General features: G+C 33.7%; 1 protein-coding gene across 7 annotated transcripts in view; it reads right to left on the bottom strand.

Annotated features, from left to right (window-relative positions):
• The window catches only part of LOC128880997 (uncharacterized), a 110120-nt gene that overhangs the window by 37134 nt on the left and 48719 nt on the right, over positions 1 to 24267 (bottom strand). For 6 of the 7 annotated variants that reach the window (XM_054131627.1, XM_054131626.1, XM_054131624.1 and 3 more), the window contains 4 exons: positions 6148 to 6245; positions 3152 to 3404; positions 1606 to 1747; positions 644 to 658 (listed from right to left, as the gene is read on the bottom strand). In XM_054131627.1, the coding sequence (XP_053987602.1) occupies positions 644 to 658; positions 1606 to 1747; positions 3152 to 3353 (359 nt within the window). In that variant the 5' untranslated portion in view covers positions 3354 to 3404; positions 6148 to 6245. The remainder of the gene's footprint in view (positions 1 to 643; positions 659 to 1605; positions 1748 to 3151; positions 3405 to 6147; positions 6246 to 24267) is intronic. The other variant, XM_054131631.1, reaches the window with a different exon arrangement.

Genomic DNA, 24267 nt, shown 5'->3' with positions numbered 1-24267 from the left:
GTAATGTTTATGTTTGATTATGCAGAAGTTGTCAATGCATAAATTGTCTTGATTGTTTTAAGAACTTGGAGTATGTTTAAATAGGTAAGTAAATTATATATCACTGATAAAAAATTCTTATGTTGTGTGTAATTGTGTAAATATCCTTACATCTATAGAACTGCCATGAATTTTAATGGTATTTGAATAATTAAAGGTAAACAAAAGTGCATAAGAGATATGAATTACTAGTCTGTCTCGAAATCACAAAAATTAATTATTATTACAACTTAGCCAATTTTCATATTGCACAGCGTTAAAATGATACAATATTCCTTGTGTCTTATGTCCTATTTAAGGATTTGATTTATTAATATTTTTAAGTTTGGCATATGAAATAAAATAGTGAAAATTACCAAACGTTCTATGGTATTTAAGTAATCGAGGACTTATTTATTGCTCTAGTAGTGTAAAGTACCATTCATCTTGTTAAACACATTTTCATAATACTTTACTACACTATGGCGTGCAGAGTTACTATTAAATAATCGTACTTTGCACTACACCCATCATTCGTATTGTCACTACTCCGAAACAACAAGAAGGTGTCTGTAAAGATGCATAATTTTGAAAAAAAAAAATACTTTAAAAAGTGTGTATGTACCTGTCATTGTGTTTCCTGCGCCGCAATAGAAGTGAAAGTATCAGTTAATATTAAGCCTTCTTTAAAAACTGACACCGACAGACTGATATTGATTGATAAATGGGTTAAAATATTAATTTCTAATTCACTTATTATTAATATTTCCGTGTCTCGTGTACTTAGTTATTTTCCTGTTTCGTACTATGTTTAGAAATGTATAGTGTCTTCTTTGTTTGCTCGTTGTCTGGATTTAAGACAATTAAAATTTTATTATAGATTATTCGATGATAGCGAGTGTACTATACCAACTTATTAGTAGATTGCGTACGTTTATGCATTTTTGTCAATTAAAAGTATGGGAAATGTGTGAAGATTATGTAACAATGAAATACATGTTACACTGTTTAGGAGATAAGATACTTTCATTTAAATATGATTTCTTTATTTACGTCTAATATAATTCATATTTTGGGTATTTGAATTTAAACATAATCAAATTCTTAATTATCCCTTATAATTTTGACGATATTTTGAATTAACAATATTCATAACTTTCCATATTGCCTCTACGAAAAGAAACAAACGACAGCAATTTAACCCAAAAATTAAGTATTTGGTAAATAATAAATTAAATAATGATTCTTAAAACTGTTCCACAAGAGCAGAATTAATTATTATTACATAATTTTAAATAAATTCCAACAAAACACACGTAAGACAGCACATTTTTGTTCATATTTAATTCAGTAAAAAAATATGAAATTGTTCTACTTATCATTACAAAAATTAGGGAAACCTATAAACTAAAAATTTCGCAAGTGATGGTATCGATTCGGTCTCTGTAAATGTACTTTTCGTATTGGACGTTTTACTATTTCCGTGATACGCTGATGTACTGGCAGGAGAATGTACACGATTCCCGTCAGTTCAGTCACATACGTGTACAAAGTAAGTTGTACAATATCGAAATCGGGGAAACCCACCTGGCATCGGTTGGTTTGTACGTGACATCGTATTTCTCGACTTGCTCGACTTGACTGGTGCTCCAAGAAACGCGGACAGACGTCGGATTCAGAAACATCACTGTAATATTTTCCGGGACGCCAGGAATACCTGTCACCGATCCTGAAAAACCAAATACGAGTGCGCTGGTGAGTACCCTGGCGATTAAACGCGAAGTAAGAAAACGGAATAAAAAGTAACATTCTTAATTTGCTAGAGCAAAAGTTCCGTGACGTTTCGTTCTTAAGGTGTTCAAGCAATCGAAAAAGTTGTAGTATCGCACCCCCATACCCAAGAGTAAGGAGCCAAAGACAAACATAAAGTTGCTTAAGGTGTTTAAATTATTTCTACTAAATTATATTTCAAACGTTTATGTCAAGTTCTTTGGCTGTAAAAAAATCATGAAAATTTCCTTGAAATAAGAGCATTCCTTTCAATTTTCCACGTACAGAAGTCTTAGGTAGAAATTGCTGAAAAGATAATCTTGCAAACTAAGAATATTTTTTTCAACACAAACTAACACTAGAAATATTGGAAAATGATTAGTGCACCCTTAATGAGAGAACATGACTGTTCTCTAATTCGATTCAAGCAATCCTTCAGCGTCTCCTTTAAATTCTCAGCTAAGCATAAATTGTCATGGAATAAATGCGATAAATGCAGCTGTGAACTATTTCGCAGATCTCGAGAAATCAGATTATAAAGAGGGAACAACGACGGTGCAGTATTGCTGGACTAAATGCATTCTTAATGGAGATTGCATTGAGAAATCACAAAAGAAATAAAATAAAAACTTATTTATCAAACGTCACATGTGTAATGAACCAGTCTCCTGCAGAAGTAGTACATCCATAGCTATTTTGCGACAACGAAATGAGATTAGAATAAAAATTATATTCTTGTTCGATTCATTCGTTACATTAAATATTCCTATCGTACGTGTTGGAATATTTACTATAACTCCACCTTTTGTTTTACTACAGACATAAATGTACTGTGAATACATGTACAATGTATACATTGTGTTCCAGAATTAGTATAAGAATCAGAAATGAAGGGTAGCTGAGACGATTCTGAACTACAATTTCTTTTGCAGAAATATCGGATGGTGCTTCGCTTTTTAATTATTAACGAAAAAACACTGACCAATCACAGCGCTCACTTAAAAAAAAAATGGATTTTAAAACACTTTTAACGGTAACTAAAAGATAAAGATTGAACATGAACACTCATAGACAATAATAACAGAGGTATGATACACTGATTAGTAATCACTCAGAAGAAATACACTATATTTTCTTTATTATGTCGATATCTGAACGTACTCGTATTTGTCCACCTTAGTTTATATGATTTTTCTTCCTCCACGTAACATATTTATAGCCAAGAGGGTCCCTTGAAAGAGGATAAAAATGGGTTTGAATGCAGGATTCCGAGCAGTAATGCGATACCTCCGTCATTATTTTTGCTCTTACATATCAGAAAGATAGGATTTATTTACTTGTTAAAAAAGTACATATATCTTACCGACGAAACCAGCTCCTTGGAGGAATAGTACAGTGGCCCAAAGGACCATGCCGCAAAAATGGCGGGCCAAGGATGGACCGCGTATTCTTTCACACATGTGCTTGTTTACGTTTCCGTGTCCACTCGGAGATGTGCGTTTTCGTGCTTTGCGTGCGATTGTTTGGTGTTCTGCACATGCACCAGTCTGTGGGTTGGGGCTCATCTAGCCTCCTCTACCGCTCTGCATTCTCCTCCTTTCATTACGTAATAACCACTGCAACAAAAAATGTACATGTCGAATTGAGTAATCTCCGCCTTTTTCGAAATCGGTTAAAAAACGAAGACATCCATCAAGACTTCAGGGGCTACAGTATGCGAATATCATTCGTTCGTTCATTCATTGTTTTATTAAAGTGCGTAACTAATTACAAAGTAAACTTATGTATTTAACTATATCATTATAAATAAAATATTGTTATAATTGTAGGATTGTGATATGTAATACGAGTGTATCCGTGTATGCAATGGTTGCGTGGGAACGCGGTGTGATTTGTTATTTATAATAATTAGGAGTTCAGTTCGGTCGAGACAGTTGTAAAAGTCAGACAATAAATAATTCGTTGTCAAACTGTGATACGTTTTAAAGTCATTAGATTCCTACATAATGGAATACTTTAATTGTTTTTCATGACTTTGATTTAACCCTGACTCTCAATATTCTACTAGTATTGCATGGTTTTCTTTTAATACTGATGTTTTATTTATAATTATATCTTATTACCTGTCGATATCTCAGTCTTGTCATTAATTTTAGAGTATTTAAAAGTATGTATATTTTATAAAAAGGAGTCTATATAAAAATACATTTTATATTTCTTTGTTGATATTTGTCAGGAACGATGTTATCGCTTTGAAAATCTTCGCTTTTCCTATAACTAACTAATTTAACCCTTGAATGGAAAGATTGAATAAATTTTACTCCTTGCATTATCTTATGTTACTTCTTTACAGTTTATAAAAAACTTATATTTTTAATTTATTGTTATTTTTAACCATATTGGTACCTTATTCCTTGGCACTTTGTGTACTAATGAAAAAAAAAAAAATGTTATGATAAGGAAAATGGAAATAAGTGAGAAGTATGTGTTAGTATAATAACTATGCCTGTATAGTTAATCACTTGAAATAAATATTAGGTTGTCCCAAAAGTTTCTTTCGCTTTATTAATAAGTAATAGATGCACAATATTTTATGTTTTATGTTACATTACTGAATTGCGCACGATTCATTTTGCTCCATTACTGTTACAACATGAATATCTATGAAATTAGATTGTCTATTTATATAAACACGATCACATAAAATAATTGAGTGCAACTCGCGAAAGAAACTTTCGGGACAACCTAATACAAAATACAAGGCATCCATCAAGATTAAATTACTACTGGTAGATTAGAAGGTGCAATAATCTTCATCGTAAGCGATTAAGAGTATTTAGAATAAACAAACCCGAACCTACATTGCTACTACAATTATTAGTTACTAATAATATCAACTAGTAGTCTTGTTCTTATGCTTCCACTATTTTACACATTACCCAGAGTTTTTCAACCTCGTAGAGTTCAACGAGCGTTTCAGTTTACTTGGTTGATAAGAACCTTACGTGTCAAAGCTTCGTTGTTCGTGTTTAAAGTAATAACTGTAGGCGATTATTTTAATCAAGAAGCAGCCGATATTTATCTGATGCATGACGTTATCGAATATAACGTAATCACAACAAAACGTCTGCATACGAAACAGTTTCCCAATAGGTATCTGCCAAGTACGCGATAGTATAACTTGGCATTATCAGTTCGAGCGTAACGCACAACAAAGCTTTGTCATGTAAAGTTCTTATCGGAGGAATATAATTACGTGATAGTGCTTACAAAATAGCAAACAGAGTCACACGATACTCTGGTCTGTTTGTAAACAGCCGACTGAAATTAGTTATCAGCTACAAAGCAGGTCAAATGGAGTAAATATGTTTACAGGAATATATTTTATTGTTCCTAAAGGAGTCTAGTTTCGAAACTTAAATATTCGGAGGTTTTGTATAGTATATCAAATAAAACGAAATTACAAATAATTTATTTTACGAAGACGTTGCAAACTCAGTGTAAAAAAGAAAAAATAGGTGAAAGGATAAATCATTCATTTCCAGGCAATGCGTTTTGCCTTGCGTGTCAAAATTTAATACAGATGTGTAGTTTAGGTTATTATTTTGATAATAAAAATCGATATGAAATTCGTTATTTTAAAACGAAAATTTATCATCGTCTTTTGCAATAATTGGCTCAAAAGGCTATAAATTTATTCCCTTGAAAATTTTAATAACTCCGTCATTTAAATGAAAAAAAGAACGCTTACGTTTCAAAATAAACGACTGTATCTTTTGTCGAATAAAATACAAAACTTTACGTTCAACCCTATAAATTGCCCCATCACGAGGTGGGCGTGTTGGATGTCAGTATGGCGCTACCGTACAACTACCTATCGCTGGAATTAGACGTACGACTAATCGTACTATAAATCGTTACGGCTATGACCTCTACCGGATACGTAGAGTCGTCTGACGTGTATAAAACGAAGATAAAGGAGAAATAATTTTAGAAGCTACGGAATTCATTAATATATCCAAAACAGAAATAGAAAAATATTAAAAAAGAAAAATAGAAGTTTGGATGAAGATTATCCTTTTATGATATTTTATGAATTATCTATTATATCGCCTAATTCACAGACAGTTACTTTACTCGAATGAATGTCTTTTAGCTAAAAAAAAAAAAACTTTTATTAATATAACTCTGGCAATTTTACAAATTTTACTATTTCATTTCAATATTTTAGGAACACATTTTCAGAATCTTCAGCTTAAGACAGTATATAATCCAAAGAATGGCTCTCTGAACCCTGTGTATCAAAATAGTTTGTTAAGATGGAATATTAAACCATTTACATTAATATAAAATGCATACCATTACAGCAGGATGACCCTGATGGCTCTCCAAGCGACACATCGTACTTGCATGTCGTTGTTCAGGCAACGTAGGAACAGATTCATCCTAAAGCTGATCTGGAACACAAAATTAATTTCCAAACATTAATTAAAATTGCAACGTTCTACTGGTACATCTAATATTGAAATTCGATATTATAGATTGTATACACAAGTGCGGTCGTGTGTTAACCAAATTTAATCAGAACATATTGTTGACGTAAACTTAAATTTCATTTATTATTGTGGATCCTACGACCTCAGTCTAATATACATATTTACATAGAATAACAATATATTTAAGAATCTTGTGCAAGATAAAATCTAAATCATTTTGGAAGGACACTGGGAATCAACTGGGTAAACACAATTTAATTATACAGAAATGTTAACATTGACTTCAGTTATTGATTAAAATGTGTTGTCTATATAGTATCTACGGTAAATAAAATTTTCCTGGGAGAGCAAACATTTAATTCATTCAGATTTGAATTTAGCAATGCTTAATTTAATAATATAAGATGGTTTGATCTATCGCATATTATGATTATATTGTCATATCTTTTATTTATATTGTATGTTTTTTATTATTTACTTACGTTTATTTATATGCATTTATTACAAACTTCTGATTCTTTATTCAGTTCAATTATAGATATTTCGTTTCGATATACTTCAGGAAGATCTTTGAAGACCGATACCATCTCTTTTTATGTCGATGATTTCAAAAATAATTTGTCCAAATCACAAGAGGTTCACGAATGAAATGCAACTTTGGATAATAATTATTTCCACCACTCGTCCACCGAATTTTGTCCCCGAGTATACCGTACAAAATCCAACAGAATAAAATTATACGTTACGCATGCACAATTACAATTAATTAAATATTAAATCGATCCCGCGTTCGGCGAAAGTTTAAAATTAATGCATACTTCACGAATGCTTTAACGTTAACAATTTTCGCGGCTGCATTCACAGAAATTCAACGGAATTGCAACGGACGAGGAAAATGCAAGCATGCGCTCCATCGCGGTCATTGCAATGAATCCGCTGTACGCTGCGTAATTTTAATGGGATAACTTCCATGTGACGTTGCAAAATGAATACTCGACGGGTAGCCGACGCAACGAATCCCGCGTACGTTTAATCTCGTCGAAACGCATGTGATTGATAGAAACCACTTTATCAGTTGCAGATTTTTTCGCTGGCAAGTTGTACGCAACGCGGCAAAACGAGACAAAATTCATTCTCAGTCGAGACATGGAGATGAATACAAATAAAACTGACCGAGTATGAACGAGGAGAATTTAATAATCTACACTTTAGATAAAATTTAGAGAACAGTCGACCATCTATCGAACTGAGATATTCTCGAGCTATTCGTATTATCGAGTTAACAAGTTTTTTTTACGAAAAACGCGTTTAAAGTTTCAGATATCGTTTACACCTAGTAAAAAAAGTCTTTATTAAGCCTGCAACTTCGAGATATTTATCGGATCTCCGTAAAATTTTGTTGTATACCACTCAAGTTTATGCATTAAGTTGTCTGAAAAGTTTCTTTCGTTTTAGTAGTATACGTGTATATTATTTTATGTTTTATGTTACATTACAGAGTCGCGTACGATCCATTTTGTCCTATTACTGTTAGAACGTCAACTTCCAAGAGATAAGGTTGTCTATTCATATAAACACTGCCATATAAGAGTGCAAGTCGCGAAAGAAACTTTTTGGGCAACTTGATACTTAACAAAATAGCAAAAACTGGAAAATCGATTTTATTGAAAGTCCTTTTAATGAGAATGTAATTATCACCCTAATTGCTCTATAGACCACTGCAAAACGAGAAGTTTTAATAGGAAATTGGTAAAAAGTCACCCTGCGTTTTGACCGTAAGCTTCTTCCTTCCCTGGAGAGCTTGCAGAGCCTCAGTGGTGCGCGGAGCACGGTTTGCGAAACATTGAGGCGAAAGAAGGCCAGGGAAATTGAAATGCGAGCGTGCTGTTATGCGGAACAACGTTACTTTGGAGTAAAAAATCAGTTATCGTCCTGAACGATAACAATCATTCGATCCTTATAAATGGCAATTTGCGCGTGAACACGATACGAGTCTTTAATACCAACGGACGTAGGTAGGTGCTGACCTTTCCGGGTTGCGTGCCACGCGCACAAACACGGTACCGTTCCGTGCCAACGAAAACACCGAACAAAGCTGTACTGACAGCCAGCTGGCCGCAAGCCTTCTAGCAACAAATGAAGATTGCGGTTTAGATTGGCCCGCCTTTATGCGCAGCCTCCAGAAACCGTGGTTCCACGGTTCGGGGAACGGTATACCGTGAGCAGCCGCAACTTAGAGAAGCAACCATTCAACTTGGTCCACCAGCCGATTTTAATTTACATAGGTACATTCTCGGGATGGTAAATCATAGGTTCACGTCGATATACGGTCATTCTTATAAATATTCGTACCTTCTGTGTCTATTAAATAAATTTATCTTAATTAAATGATGGGTTTGATGTTTCCAAATAAATGTTTCATTATAAACATGTACACTAAACTTCATGTATACATTTGTACATATGTATATATTTGTGACGATAGATCATAGGTTCACGTCGATATACAGTCATTGTTATAAATATCCGTACCTTCTGTGTCTATTACATAAATTTATCTTAATTAAGTGACAGGTTTGATCTTTCCAAATAAATGTTCCATTATAAATATCTACACTAAACTTTACACATGTAAATATCTGTAATGAAAAATTTATTTGGAAACCTATCATGGATTTACTTCGTGGATTTCAACAAAACTTCACTCGCTTGTTCTTTGATTAAATATGAATCATACGAGCCTATTTCATTTAAATTGATCCTCCTAGTGTTATGAAAAACGATATAAAAATTTTGTAATTTTAACACAGACCCTTTTGGAACATACAGATTTTCACGTGAATTTTTCAATTTAAATCATAATATGCAATCTAGGAACCTGCTGAAAAATTTGATATGGTATAAAAATCGATATTATAAACCATTTAAAAGAAACAACTATTGGTCGCGGCGTTACTGAGATATAGATAATTCATTAAAATTTGAAACTGAACGTAGAGAAGTATTATAAACATATGTGTAGATATACGTATTGATATATTATGGATGTGTGTGAGAACAGTATGGCTGTATTTTTACAAGAGCTTCCAATTTACGATTTTCAACTTTTGAGGGTGACTATCTCGAAACAACCACCTTAAATTACTTGATTACTTTAATTGATATTATATTAGACATGCCAATATTATGCCAATCCCTTGAGAAATTGTTTGGATAATCTATTTGTTGGCCCAGACATTTTCTAGATATAAGTACGCTAGACTTTAAGTTTCAGATCTATTTCAAAACAATTTTTTATTTAACAGTCAGTCAGTAGTGTCGAAACACTCAATTAACATCTGATAAACTTGCTAACGATTCTGTAAATAAACAAAAATGTTGATATTCGTTGCTAATTGTGTTATCAAAAATGCTTCAAAATATTTAACCATAAAGTCATATCAGGTCTGTCATAACTTACTAGTAATATGAAGAGTATTTATTTATTACTTATTTTAAAGATTGCAAGATTCTCTTGTTTAAATAATCATTGTCTCGACGACTTAAACTTTTATTTAGGTATATAATTATTCGTAAAAATTACATACTTTTGTCAATGTTATTAATCTCATGAAAGTATCTCATTCTGTAACATCGACTGTACAATATAAAACCTACAGTTATTTCAAGTTTATAATTAATTCTAATTATTATTTAGTACACCGATTGACCAAGAAACGTGAGCAATGACTGTGTATTCCTCAACGTTTGAAATTTTGCAATAAAGCATAATTTCCAAGAAAACAGCAGGAAGATTGAAGCGTAGCATGTTGGTCTCTGGGAATTTTACACCGTATTTCACACCGTGTCGCTGAACGTTTGAAGAAACGAATAGCTTTCAATATACAGTCTTTCGCCGCAAACTACAAGTAAACCGTAATTCATGACCACGGAATCTCACATTTCAACGCTACCGAAATTACACTGACCAGCAGGAAAGCCGATTTACGAAAATAGCCGCTTGGTTCCAGATTAACGTCAATGAACCGTGGAAGAAATGAGTCATTCGTAAAATTACTTTCGTTTTCTTTTGCTTTATTAGATAAACGTTAATTGCGATACTGTTAACGGGGTAGTTAGTCTTTTTTTTTTTTACCACTTTCGAGACAATTTTCACGCTTTCTTTTACAGCCAAAATACTTGTCACAACTTGGTGAAATTTGAAACGTTTATTTAAACATATGCATACGTATATAAAAGATTCTCTGAAAATGTCAACTATCCTGCTCAATTTGTTTGATACAAGTTACGTATAATATTCTGAAGGAAATTAACAAAATGGTCGCACTTTAAATTGGACACTTGGATTTTTTCACAGTTATGACTTTAGTGGCCAGAACAAAAATTATTTATAACTTCCTGAACTCGAAAATAATTCATGGCACAGTGTGTATGTCTGTGTTTAGTAATACCGTGTATTTATTTTTGCAATTCGAGTTGTGTTACCCAAAATTAATTATTAAATACAAATTTTCATCCGTGATACAATATTAGCTTTCGATAAAGCCAATTACGAGTAAAGTTAATATTAAAATTACATTGCTAATTAAATTTTAACACGTATCGTAAATCTTCAATGGTAAATAGACTGTTGGAGATTTGTTTGTATAAATACCTAGCATTAAAAACGTCGTCCAGGATATTTTTAATAATACGCTTGAGAAAATTGCATCGCTCATGTAAATGAAATTCTTGAGTCGGAAGAATTTAATTTCCGAGTGATTCTTCATGTTCATGTCAGGTATACAGAGACAATGAAAACAACAACGGATTCTCCGCATTGCAATAAATTTCTCAGCACGCGTTTTCACGATCGAATTATGGTAACCTACGACTAACAAACTTAACATTCCTTAACCAACTTCCATATCCATTCAACTAAATAAAATAAATCTTACATGAACAATAAAAACATAATCCATAAAAAAAATACCGAAATGACCAGATTAAAGCTACATGGTAGCAGATAAGTTCTCCATTTCTAACAAACAAAAAATTATATTCCACATTCTAATGGACTGCAACGTATTTGGAAAAAAGGAATCCAGTTTTTTAAGAAGATCAACTTATTTGACAAAATTTAACACACTCGGTAATCTATACTATAATGACTGAATCAAAGTTTGTAATATGTAGTTTATAATTTATAGCAGTCGCTAATAACCTCTGTTGTTGAAACAAGTTTACATAAACGCATTGAAAAAAAAAAAAGTAGGCGCATGGAATGCAGCATGTTAGAAGTGTAACTGCTTGGACACAATAGTAAAATTTTATTAATTCTTCCCAGATATTTAGAAGATGATGTAGGTGACTTGCGATACAATGATTTTGTCATCACAAGTCTCATTATATTATTTTCAGAATACCTGTTAGTAACTGAAAGATGGATACAGAGTAATTAAACTAGTTACTTTACACGTGCAAAAGATAGTATGTGCTGTGCCTTGCCTACCTGTAGAAATTTAACGCAAACGTTAAATCGGTCTGAAGTTATATATGAAGTTGCGCTTCAAAAAATTATATTAAATCCGGACAATGAGCAATCAATCGAAAGAAAGAAGAAAAATATAGTTAAAGAGATTGTGATAAGGAAAAGGCAAAACTTCTCTCCGTGAATAAGAAAAAGATTTACATAGGAACTTGGTAAAGTCCATCGATCAATCTCGACACTATTTCCAAGCTCGCTTATTGTTAGATTATATTACCTCAATTCCGAAATAATAAGGCGTGCCTTGACACCCTGAACGAGCAAGGACCCACCAGAAAAGGGATTTCGACCCCTCGAAATATCCTTTCTTCTTCTCGAACGAGCAAGAAACCACTCTGGAAGGGTATCTAACCCCTCGCAGTATCCTTTCTCTACTCATACACTACGAACTTTCATAAGCTTTGTTGGAGTCGTAGCGAGGAATTGATCCAATATAAATCCACGTCGTGACAAACGAAATTGACGGCTCTCGCAAATGTACAGATATACTATGGCTTTCAATTTTGTAATTACTACCTACATCGCAGAACTCTGCATTGTATACGAAATGTTGAACGAAAGTTTGCACAGGGAAAATTGCATATCGCGTCACGTGTGTAGGTATGCTGTAAGCGTATATATACTATAGTTTCAAACAGAGACAGGCAAAATTATTATTTATATATAAATCTCGAATTGATGAATTAAATATAGATCTATCATTTGTTAACTTCTATTCCCATTATTTTAGTATCAGCTCGAGGAAAATATTTTTATTTACAATAGCAATCGTTCGAGCTTGAGAAAATTTATGCAAGGATTTAAATTATGCTTGAATATGTGTACTAAATTTGAAATCAATAAGTCTAAGATGTTTCTTAGAAATAATGTGCAAAGGAAGCCTACTAGTAAAAAATAGCTTAAGGTTTTATATCGGACTACACCTTTAAGAAATTATGTCCATTATTCGAACTGTAAAATCCCTTTAATAATTATGCACGTTCCAACCGAACTAACTGTAGTTCACATCGTCCAAACTTTTACAATGAATATGTAAAAGCTATGATTCAAAGTTAACCTGTTAGCCAGAGACCAGATGCAAATGTCCAATAACGAATACAAGATGACCGAATAAAATTACAATCTGAATTTTAAAATGAAATTATACTTCACTTTAAGGTAAATCTTATTTAAATAATAGTTAGGTAAATAAACATAGCAAATCATTTAAGATGAGTTACTAAATATGATGTTTCCATTCATCACCTAACACTGAAATAAAATTTTGCCCACCTCTGTCGTCAGTTAAAAGACACGCTCATCGCTGCCTAAAGAAAAACAGTGTTGCCACTAATTTTTCAGCTACGTCAACGCCCCATCAACTTTGTACTCGAGAAAACACATCTTACATACGCGTCAGATACAGATTTAGACTCTTCATCGGAAACACATGGTTTAAATTCGAGTAGACACTTTGACGCTTAGATACATTCATAGTCTTCGTTTCTCGATATTAGACACTTTGTTTTCATTCTCCAGTTTCCTACAATATATAGTTTCATTCATCGTTATCGAATTGCAGTATAATGCCATCATCGCGCTCTCTATTGTCTAGTTCTCAATATTGAGTTTAGATAAATTTAGAAACATAGCTAGGTTCATCAACGTTTAGATTGAACATTGAAATTGAGTCACAAGCAGTAATAGTACTATAATTCGATGATTTCATTTTTTGTTTAAATCATTTCATTTTCAGGTGATAACGTGAATTTAAGTTAATTTTAGTAACTGAGTTTCTAATTAAATAATTCATAATGGATTTGAACGTATACACTTTCTCTATATTTTTATTATCTGCTGTTATATTTCCCTTTATGAAATTAATATACATTAATATCTATTATTATTATTATCACTACTGTAAAAAGGCCAGCAATTTTCACCGAAACATTGAAACAAAGAAATTTTCCGGTTAATTTTACACATGACTACGAAGAAGCACCTGTTTATTCCCGAGATTCCTTAAAGTGATGTAATAATTTGATTTCGAAAACAATATGTCACCAGTTCCCATGTAAATCCTGCGGAGGATACCGCAGAAATTGCTAAACGTTTCGAACTGAACAACTGGAATGCCATAGTTGTTCGTCGTATGAGCTGGAAATTGGATTTCACGGAACTACAGCGATTTGGTATTTCTCTGGTTGATGGAAATGGAGTTTCCGTTCAAAGTTGCATTTTCACCCACGGATAGTGATGCGCACGAAACGAGATAAATCTTGATCTCGTCTCGATTTCGAGATGCGATTCGAGATCGAGATTACTTGTAACATTCGAGATCGATATCGAGATTTGGACGAGATTAAGATTATTTCAAATTCTCGTCGAGATCTCGACAAAATGTTTTATTATATCGCCGATCGCCAACACATCTGGCGCCGTGAAGCTGCTTCTGCTTTGAGGGCAAGTTCCAACCGGCGCACAGTTTGATATTTCAGCGATCTAGAGGGACAAAACTTATGTGGTTCAAAATCTTAGAAACTATTATGCTGTCCGCACACAAAGCTATTCAAAAGAAACGTAATTGGTTGTTGACTAAAATTACAAACTAGTTACTTATTGGTTAATAATGATTTTGAATATTTTTAGAAAAAGCATCTACCGCTGTCCATGCGGTGTAATATTACAGCAAAGTCATATTCTCAGTCATTGCTTCAACAAATATTGTAAATAATTAATGTAACTATTATCAGAAATTAACTTTTAGTTATTCCAGCTAACAGATATAGCGATATATAAACATTTCTCACGATTACTGTGTTCGATGAATACTTATTCTGAACCGTGATTCTAATTAATATTTAATCGAAGACTGAATGTTACTATATGGGTTGTAAATATTCAATTAATTCGGAGATGTACATATTCGATGCATTTTAAAGTTTTAGATTATTATACCGATCTTTTTCGAGAAAGTAATATTTCCGAACATGAAAAGTCGAGAAGAAGTAATCGTGAGATATTTTTCTATATCTTAATATCTATCGATTGGAACAATTAAAACTTAATACCTCCGACATAATTAAACATTTGTGATATATACAGCATTATTAAGTGTTCGATTAAACATTAATAACAATAATGGTTCTGAATAAGTATTCGTTCGAGACAGTAATCGTGAGAAATTTGTCAATATTTTAATATCTATTGATTGCAGCAACTATATATTAATTTTTGACAATAGTTACATTAATTATTAACGATACTTATTATTTAAAGAATGATGGGGAATATAATTTTGCTGAGACATAAATGTTTCACGAATTATTGTCTTTATGGATTCAACGAGCCTTCGACGCGACCGTCACGCGGTTGTTGTTCGCCCTTCCCCTTCTCTACTTCGACAGGCACAAGCGAGCCGCGACCCACGACACAGGTATACGAAGGGTGCGGTCTCATTCTTCGACGATCCTTCGGTCGATATGGATCTCGCGATCGCGCGTCCGTGTCTCGCGTCCGTCCTACTCTTCCTTGTAGTTCTTGCTTGGTATTGCTTGGTATTGTTTGTGGGTATATTAGTTTAGTTTGCTTAGTTTTAAGGCATGTATCTTAGTTAGTTTTAAGGCATGTATCTAAGTTAGATTTAAGGCATGCGTGTACGAATGTCTGTTCTCTGTCGAATAATTATTATTCATTTGTTCAATTCTTTTGTTTGATCGTAGGTCCATATTGGACTCACAACTTCGTGCTCCACTTCGGTTACTACTGCTTCATGTGATAAGTGTAGTGACTAACCATGTGACTGGCCGTGATCGGTTGCCGTCCTCTAGTGGGTCTGATTTGAGAGAGGGTCAATCGACACCTCCGAGGAATCTTCTAGTCTCTGTACGCGTCAGGCGAAGTCCAGGCTCCCGGCGCAGCGCAGCTCAAAAGAGCCGTCAGGCGGATGCAAGTCGTGTCCTGGACTCCTGACGTTGTGCAGAGAGTAGAACTCCGTTTCGGGACTCTACGACCGTCAGACATAGCTGGTGTCGCCAGGGCAGGGCACCCCGACGCGGTGCTACCTACGTCGTACACTGTCAGGTTGGGACCTGGGCCCTCGGCAGCAGGTATGCAGGGAGTAGAGTACTGGCGGAGACGTTGATCGTCTTTCTCTCGAATCAGGCCCACCAGAAGAAACGGGACTGACTCTGTAAGTCCAGTTACATGGTCGCGTCGCGTCGCGTCGCGATCTCAATTTGGCTTCACCCTCTTAGTTGAAATAATTATTTAGCAGAGTCAGACTTAGACTGTGGAAATCGAAGGGAATTTTGTTTTCCTTTGATTTTCATAGTTTCGTAGTTAGTATTAAGCTCGTTGACTCTATGTAGAGTATGCATCTATGTATGTATACTCTATATAGAGGGAGATTGAAGGAACTTTGATTCCTTCTATCTCCGGGTCTCCAGTCGCAGCAACCTCCACGTGGTGAGACCTGGTAATCGGTATTATTCGCGACGAAGGATTATTCGTCGCAAGTAATACCGAGCTAATGGCTGCGAACTTGTAATGAGATCTTTAGATACAAAAGGTGCAACGTGTCAAGTGCAAAGTGAGTGTACAGTGAGTGTAAAGTGTAAAGTGTAAAGTGAGATTAGATTTAGATTAACAGGGACAACATCGAGGATCCATGGTACTAGTGGTCCGTAAAAGAACAAAGTATCCAGTATATAATTAGTTTCCAGAAAAATTCATTTTTATAAATTATGTATTAACATTAAAATATTTTTATTGTAAAATGTTAGTCAATTTTCACGATAATTTGTTACTAGTGTAACAGATCATAATCTATAAGACTACAATGTCTAACTAAATATAACCAGAGATCACCGTAATCATGTAACGTAATCATAAAAGGATTAAAAAGTGTGGTATAAAATGTGGAGAATGTGATAGAGAAACGTTTTAGTTTAAATAATCATTTGTCTACGTTTGCTTGACTCGCCCTGTATAGATAAAAAGAAATTTCTACAAATATCATATATTTTTAATTGTCAATATGTATGCAATATCAGTATAAAATAAATATATTTCTGACTAATTGTGCATTAATTTATGAATACTTGTGAATGTGGTAAAATTAATATTTGACTTTTTCTATTAACTTGGTACGTGTTATTACGCAGAATTCAGAAAAAATATGCAGTACATTAGTTAGACGTAACTCCAGCAGACGGTAAAATGCTAACAACGAGCTGGATATTGATCATGGACTGCAGAGTGCACTTTTTCGACGAGCACGCTTTGCTTTGTTGCTCTGTAATTTCTGAGGGCAGGAAATTACTTAAATCAGACGACTGTTACGAAGGGGAGTGAGTTCACTTTCTTTTTTAAAACGGAGTTTCTAAAGGGAGTGTTAAAAAAATCGTTAATGATTCAACACGAATTTGTGGCAATGATTTATAAGTTTATGAAATACATAGCAAAAGAAGGTTTTGCATTATAAGTATGCTTATTCTTGAATTGATGCTACTTTTTCTTAAATTAATTTCGATTTAATGTTTATAAATCGTCATATATAGTAGTCCACAAACATCGAATTTACAAAATTTACAAAATAATACAGTCAAATTAAAACTATGAGATCTTTGACAAATGTTTCATATTAAACTTTGATTAGATCAACTCTAGCAAGCATAGATCAACCCTATTCAAATCGATTCCCCATATACCTACATATATAACGTAATACGTAACAATTACCATTAACAATGCCTGTCCTAAAAAGATAATAAACAATCGTAGTGCATTCATTCGACAAAGTACTAATTAGAGGTTATGCAACCGCTATAAATAAAACATCAGAATCGAGTACAATCGGTTTGTCCCTCGAATATCAAACGAATGAGTATGTATTGTATCGTGCTCCCACGCGTTCGTCTCTATTAGGCCGAAAGATGGAAATGAGCTTGGCGCTTATCTATTCATAAATGCCATGCCCCTCGCGGAGTCCGCATCACTCGACTCGACTTAAGGGTCGTGCGGATGGCCTGGATACGTATCTTCCTCAAACCTCTCCGTAAAAGTGACTTAAGGTCGAGAACGATTTATTTGAAAATTACGACGTTTGACGCAATATTTATTAACAGAAAAATCGATATTACCAATCTGAATATTCGTTATGCAACTTTAGTGCATTGATGCGTTTCGAAGCAGTTTTCAAAATTTATTTAGCAGCCATAGTACTTGACATAAACATTTGAAATTAGGTAAATTTATTTATACATACGTAGACAAGATTCTTTAAAATTTTTAACTCTCCTGCTTAATTTGTTTACAAGTCACATGCAATATTTTACGTCACACCACAACGACCTGTGAGATAAACGATTATAACATCGATAATTTTGAAATTTGTTTAATATTATTTGGTAGGATTATTTGAGGATCTTAAGCAACAAAAATGTTAGCAAATCTATTTTTTAAATAAACAAGAACATTGTTAATCGACATTCTCGTGAGCGAAGTCATGAGGAAAAATTAGTTCACGAATGAATCTAGAATCAGACACCAACGTTGATGTATACTTATAGAAGCTACAATTTATTACAGGTAATAAAAATAATAATGGGGTGCTTTTAGTATTTAAAATAATGCAGAATTTTTATCTGTTACTCAGAGCAAAATTTGCCAAACAAACAAATTATATTAGAAGTAATAGTGGGGAATTTTTAATATTAAAAATATTACGAATACTAAAAATATTGAAAATATTATGAATGTATCAAATGTATTAAATGTTGGTATTAAAAAATATTGTTTGAAACAACCCTTGTGTCAAATCAGAACGGTACGAAGGACAAATTAACGAAGCATCAGTATCGCAATAAAGTAATGATCGGTCGGAGCATTTCTCGATTTCTCTCCTGCGTATTGTACTAATTTCACATACCGTACTCGCTAGGCTTTCGCCACACAGATTTCTGCCACTCCGCATTCGCATTTAGAAATCGATACCTGTCGTGCTTCATTTTGTTGCGTCAACGTTAACCTTCATCGCCCTCACGTTTCACTGTAATTGTAATTTCAGAGTTTCTTACATTATTTGATTTTAATTACTCGCCGATTTCTTCTCGATTGAATTAAAAGTTCCAATTAATATCTTAGATTAAACTAGACGCCGAATAATAAAAAATTGATTGATTCACCTATACATGTATACATTTCTTTTTTCTTGGAATTATTATTTGGGTCAAAATTGAATAAAATGCAGTTGTTTAATTCGTCCTTTTAAAATAATATACAGTTTTTATTTAGAGAGACACGATTTATGAAACTAAAATACTAATCTAATATTGTCTGATTTGCATACCGCAGAGGCTTTCGCTGTTTCTGGTCACACGTCAATTTAATACTGAATGACTGATCTAGGGTAAATATCGGTAACATTGCAACAGTGACTTGCAATTAAGAGAGTAATCTATTCTACTCTGATAGGTCAAATTTAGGCCTCCTTTGCATATTACTTTAAAAATCAGTATTAAACCTGCCGATGTAAAATTTGTACACATATTTCAGCATATGTTAACAATTGTTTATTTTCAAGCCACTTACACACTATTGCATCGAGGAATATACAAAATGAGTTATTTGATAGTGTGCACGATTGAAATAACCGTGATATTCTCAACCAAAGAAACGAAATAAATTCTTATTTTGCTCGAGCATAGTAAAAAATAATTAAAATTGCGGAAACGTGATACTTTCGGGAAGAAACATTTGATTACTTAACAATCTGTATCTACATATGACAAATATAGAAGCTTTTTAGCATATGAAGATAGTAAGATAGATTAACAACAAAAAAATTGTTGTCAAAAATATATTATTTAAATAAATATGTATATCATTTTTTTCTGGCATGGGTGAATTACCCATTCAAAAACGCATAATGTAAAGAAAACAATTTTGTTTTAACTCCTCTAGTTATTTAAATGAACATGTTTTTCACCTCCCACTTTAGGCGCTGCTTTCACACCTTCGATATGGACAACTTCCGATAAAAAAAATACATGTCATACTTTTTTGAGAAGTACCTGTCACGACAATTGAACATGTGAGTCCTACAGCTTTGCTTATTTTTAAATGTTGTACATCATAATATATTATAACATAACATAACATAACATAACATAATACACTATAAATTAACATAACACAACCAAATACAACAGAATACAACATATAATACAACAACGTAATACTGCCTAATACACCATACCATAATAATAATTATAACATAACATAACATAACATAACATAAAATAACATAATACACAATAAATTAACATAACATAATACATAATAAATTAATCATAACACAACCTAATACAACAGAATACAACATATAATAAAACAACGCTATACTGCATAATACACCATACCATAACGTAATACTGATTAACACACCATCACACAACAAAACACACACTTTTTATAGGCTCTAAATTATCCTCTTAACTCAGAGCTCGCGTGTACCAATTTGCTATAACTGCATATCTATAACACAGCAGAATACAGCAGAATATAACATAACGTAATATACCATAACTTAACATAACACAACCTAATACATAAAAATAACGTAATATAGAATAATACACCATCACACCACAAAATACACAGTCTTTGCAGTTTCTAAACTATGTATATTATTCTAAATTATGCTATAATACAGCAGAATACAGCAGAATATAACATAACGTAATATATCATAACTTAACACAACCTAATACAACATAAAAATAACGTAATATAGAATAATATGCCATCTCACCACAAAACACACAGTCTTTGCAGTTTCTAAACTACCCTCTTCACTCAGACCTCGCGTGTACCAATTTTCAGTGACTATACAAGTGCGGTTATTGTTGGAACTCGTTTAGCTTGATTAAGGTCACAAGCCGCACTCCCGTCAGTTTTCTTTACCTCCGAAAGTTCAATTGTCCGATGTTTAAAGTGTAACCAGTTCGGAAGATATTTAGAGATGGATATACCCCGAAGTACTAAGTACACGGTACCTTGAGTGACGGGAATGGAAATTTCTCGTGATCCACTGACAGCGATTGTTTCGCAACTTGTAAACTTATTAAGCGCATGGTACGCGAAGTACGTGCACGAAGAGTTGGAAAATTGTTATCAACCGCAGTGCCTTCGTGGCACAGGGTTATAAACGGGGCCTTCCATTCCTGAAGCTTGGAAATAAACGAACAAATGTCATTCTTCAACAGCAGAACTTGTTTCCGTTTGCGCAAAAGGTTAAGAATTTACTACTAGTAGCTAGCCTCATAATCGCGCAATTTTAAAATATAACTCCTGCCAAGTAGTTGCGACGTTGAGATTTTATACTTTACGGTGGTGTTATGATTTACCGACTAACTGGGAGTAAAGTTCAAGGCGAAACCTTAAGCATGCCGTAGGAATAGCTTTCGTGCCATTATGGAAGCAATGGTTCAGGCAAAAAATTGCAATCTTTGCGGATCACTGAATGACCGTTTCCACCGTATTGTTTGGTTACTCGATTGCTCGATCGCCTGTTCCTTTGCCCGATTCCTTTCGGAAACAAAAAGTCCAACGTTGCCGGAGTAGTATATCAAACTTGCTTTGAAGTGTGGATTTATTGTGAGACAAAGTCAAAGCAAAAGAGAGAAATGCAGGAAATATGAGAGTCAAAGGTAGCGATAGTTGAGCACGCAGCAGAGGGCCACATTCCCGAGAAAATTGTAAGAGTAGCGTCCCTCTCTTCTTAAAACGAAACAGTTTTTAATAGTACATGTCATTTGTTAATCATGGATACAGTTACTGTATTTATTTTTCTATCGTTATAAATATTTATGGTTGTTCCTTCTCCAAGGTGATCTAACCTTCATCGACTATAATATAACCCGTTCACTGCACAAATCGATTAACTCCACATTTTGAAAAACCTTAAATTTTAGTGTCAGAGCGCTTGGTATAGTCATAACATTTGATATTTATAATAACATTCTTGAATAATAAAGATTAACACTTTTTTTTTGCCATTGAATTATAAATAATTTATTTCAGAGGCCATTTCTTCGCATTTCTCAACTTTTTGTTTCATGGAGTCAATCGATTTGTGCAATGAACAGCTCATATAACATGACATTACATAATATAACATAACAAAATATGATATAACACATCACACCACAACCTAATACAGCATAATACACCTTAATACAGCATGCGATCTTTGATTTAAAACTTTATATTACGATGAATGACCACGTATAATAGGTCGATGAATTAGTCCAAACAAATGTTATCTTATTATGAATAGAAATACATAAGGTTCTATTTAAAAAAATTAATTTCTTTATTAAGTATGCCTCACCACATCACTTAAAACAAAAAAATGATTTACTTCATATAATTTGCCTTTTTGAACCAAATATCTTTTACGAACAAATTCTTTTGATAGGTTCATCCCCTCATGAAATATTGAACCATTCCGTTTTAAACGAAACATCCTGTATATTCTCTTGTGGTTATGTATTCCTCCACTATGGTATCTAATTCTCGGTCTACAAAAAACAAGTTCTCATACATTTTCTTGAATCTTAATTAAGTTTTACCTATTGCTTTATTATCGTGGATCAAATATATATACAGGGTGTCCCAAAAGTCGGGGAGGAGCCGGAAATGGGGGGTAGCTGAGACGATTCTGAACAACAATTTCCTTTGCAAAAATGTCGGATGGGGCTTCGTTAAGGAGATATTAAGCGAAAACCCCGACCAATCAGAGCGCGCGTAGACCGTTGGAGCGGCCGCGGTAGCGAAGGCTACGCGCTGGCGGCCGCGCTTGTACGCGAACAAGTGATTCGACGTGCATCGAAGGACATTGACGCTGCCGCCTAGCGCGTAGCCTTCGCTACCGCGGCCGCTCGAACGGACTACGCGCGCTCTGATTGGTCGGGGTTTTCTCTTAATATCTCCTTAACGAAGCCCCATCCGACATTTTTGCAAAGGAAATTGTTGTTCAGAATCGTCTCAGCTACCCCCCATTTCCGACTCCTCCCCGAGTTTTGGGACACCCTGTATATATATGGATCCAATATTTGAATCCCAAAACTATGGAAGGGACGAGTTTGCAACCTTTTTGATCAAACTTGCTTGACTACTCTGACGTAAATGCAAATGGAAACGCTTCGGCGGACTGGCTCCTGGTGAAACTCATATGGATTCAAAGCCAGTCTTCTGTATTCAAATGGACCGACATTTCCCGAAGCAACTTCTAGTCAATATCTAGATTGAGCTGATAGATATCACATCTCGGAAATTCTTCCGCACCGATGTGATTGCGATAACACGAAGACGACTATTACGGTTATAAAGCAACAGTCATTGAGCACGCTAACATTGTTCTTCTTGGATTCGAAGCAACCGCAGCGAAAACTTTGTCAAACACCGACAATTAAGTGATGCTGCTTAAGGTTAAATTTTGCCTTTTATCATTTGGAGATATAGTATTACAGAATATTTAAAATCAGTGAGCCACAATCTTTAAATAACACACGAAGTATATTATCAGAATATTAGGATAATACTGTATATAAATGAAAATACAATATTCAAGACTAAATGGTTATTAAGAGGGTGGTTAATCTATTATTTATTATTATTCTTGTTGTTTATGAGCTTTAAATTACGTCCACTAAATTATATTAAAGAAATATCAAAATTGCAAATTGATAACCATTTATGTCACAGGCTGTGACGTAGAATATTACACGTAACTTATAAACAATTTGAGCAGGACAGTTGAAAATATTAGAGAATCTTGTATGTATACGTATAAATAAACATACCAATTTTCAAACGGTTATGCCAAGTACTATGGCTGCAAAAAAATCATGAAAATTGCCTCTAAAGGGCCTAGCAGGCACGCGTAGATACGCGTTGTGTGTCTGACCATTAAGCTCATTCTCCTTCAGCCCATTGCACGGAGCGTAAGGATTAGGATTAAGCGTAAGGCATAGGATTTTTGTTTCTTCTTAATTATTTAACCATGTTCCAGGACTCCGACCGTTCTGAAACTTTTACATGTGTCAGCTAAATAACCGATCATCATTTCTAATTTTTTTGGTACGTGTCACTCACAGGGTTGTTTGGAATTACTACCCGCAAAAAATTAATTATTAAAAATATAATAATTAAAATAATAATTAAAGAAAAAACCCCGAAAAAATATATGAGATGCAGTTTATAAGTACGAATATTTTAGTACTGGTCGACATGCATATTAAAAATACTAAATTATTATGAATTTTTTATGAAATAGGATTTCTAGGTTTATAGGGCAACATAGTTAGAATACATTGGCAGAAATAACAATAATAAATTAATGTTAAATTAAAATTAAGGATAATAAGGTTTGTTTTAATGCCGCGTGAACAGTCTTCTTCTCCTTATAAG

Source organism: Hylaeus volcanicus, chromosome 8 (genome assembly GCF_026283585.1).
Source record: "Hylaeus volcanicus isolate JK05 chromosome 8, UHH_iyHylVolc1.0_haploid, whole genome shotgun sequence".
Classification (NCBI taxonomy): Eukaryota; Metazoa; Arthropoda; class Insecta; order Hymenoptera; family Colletidae; genus Hylaeus; species Hylaeus volcanicus.
The sequence above is the reverse complement of the archived record's forward strand: the minus strand, read 5'-3'. Positions and strand labels throughout refer to the sequence as shown.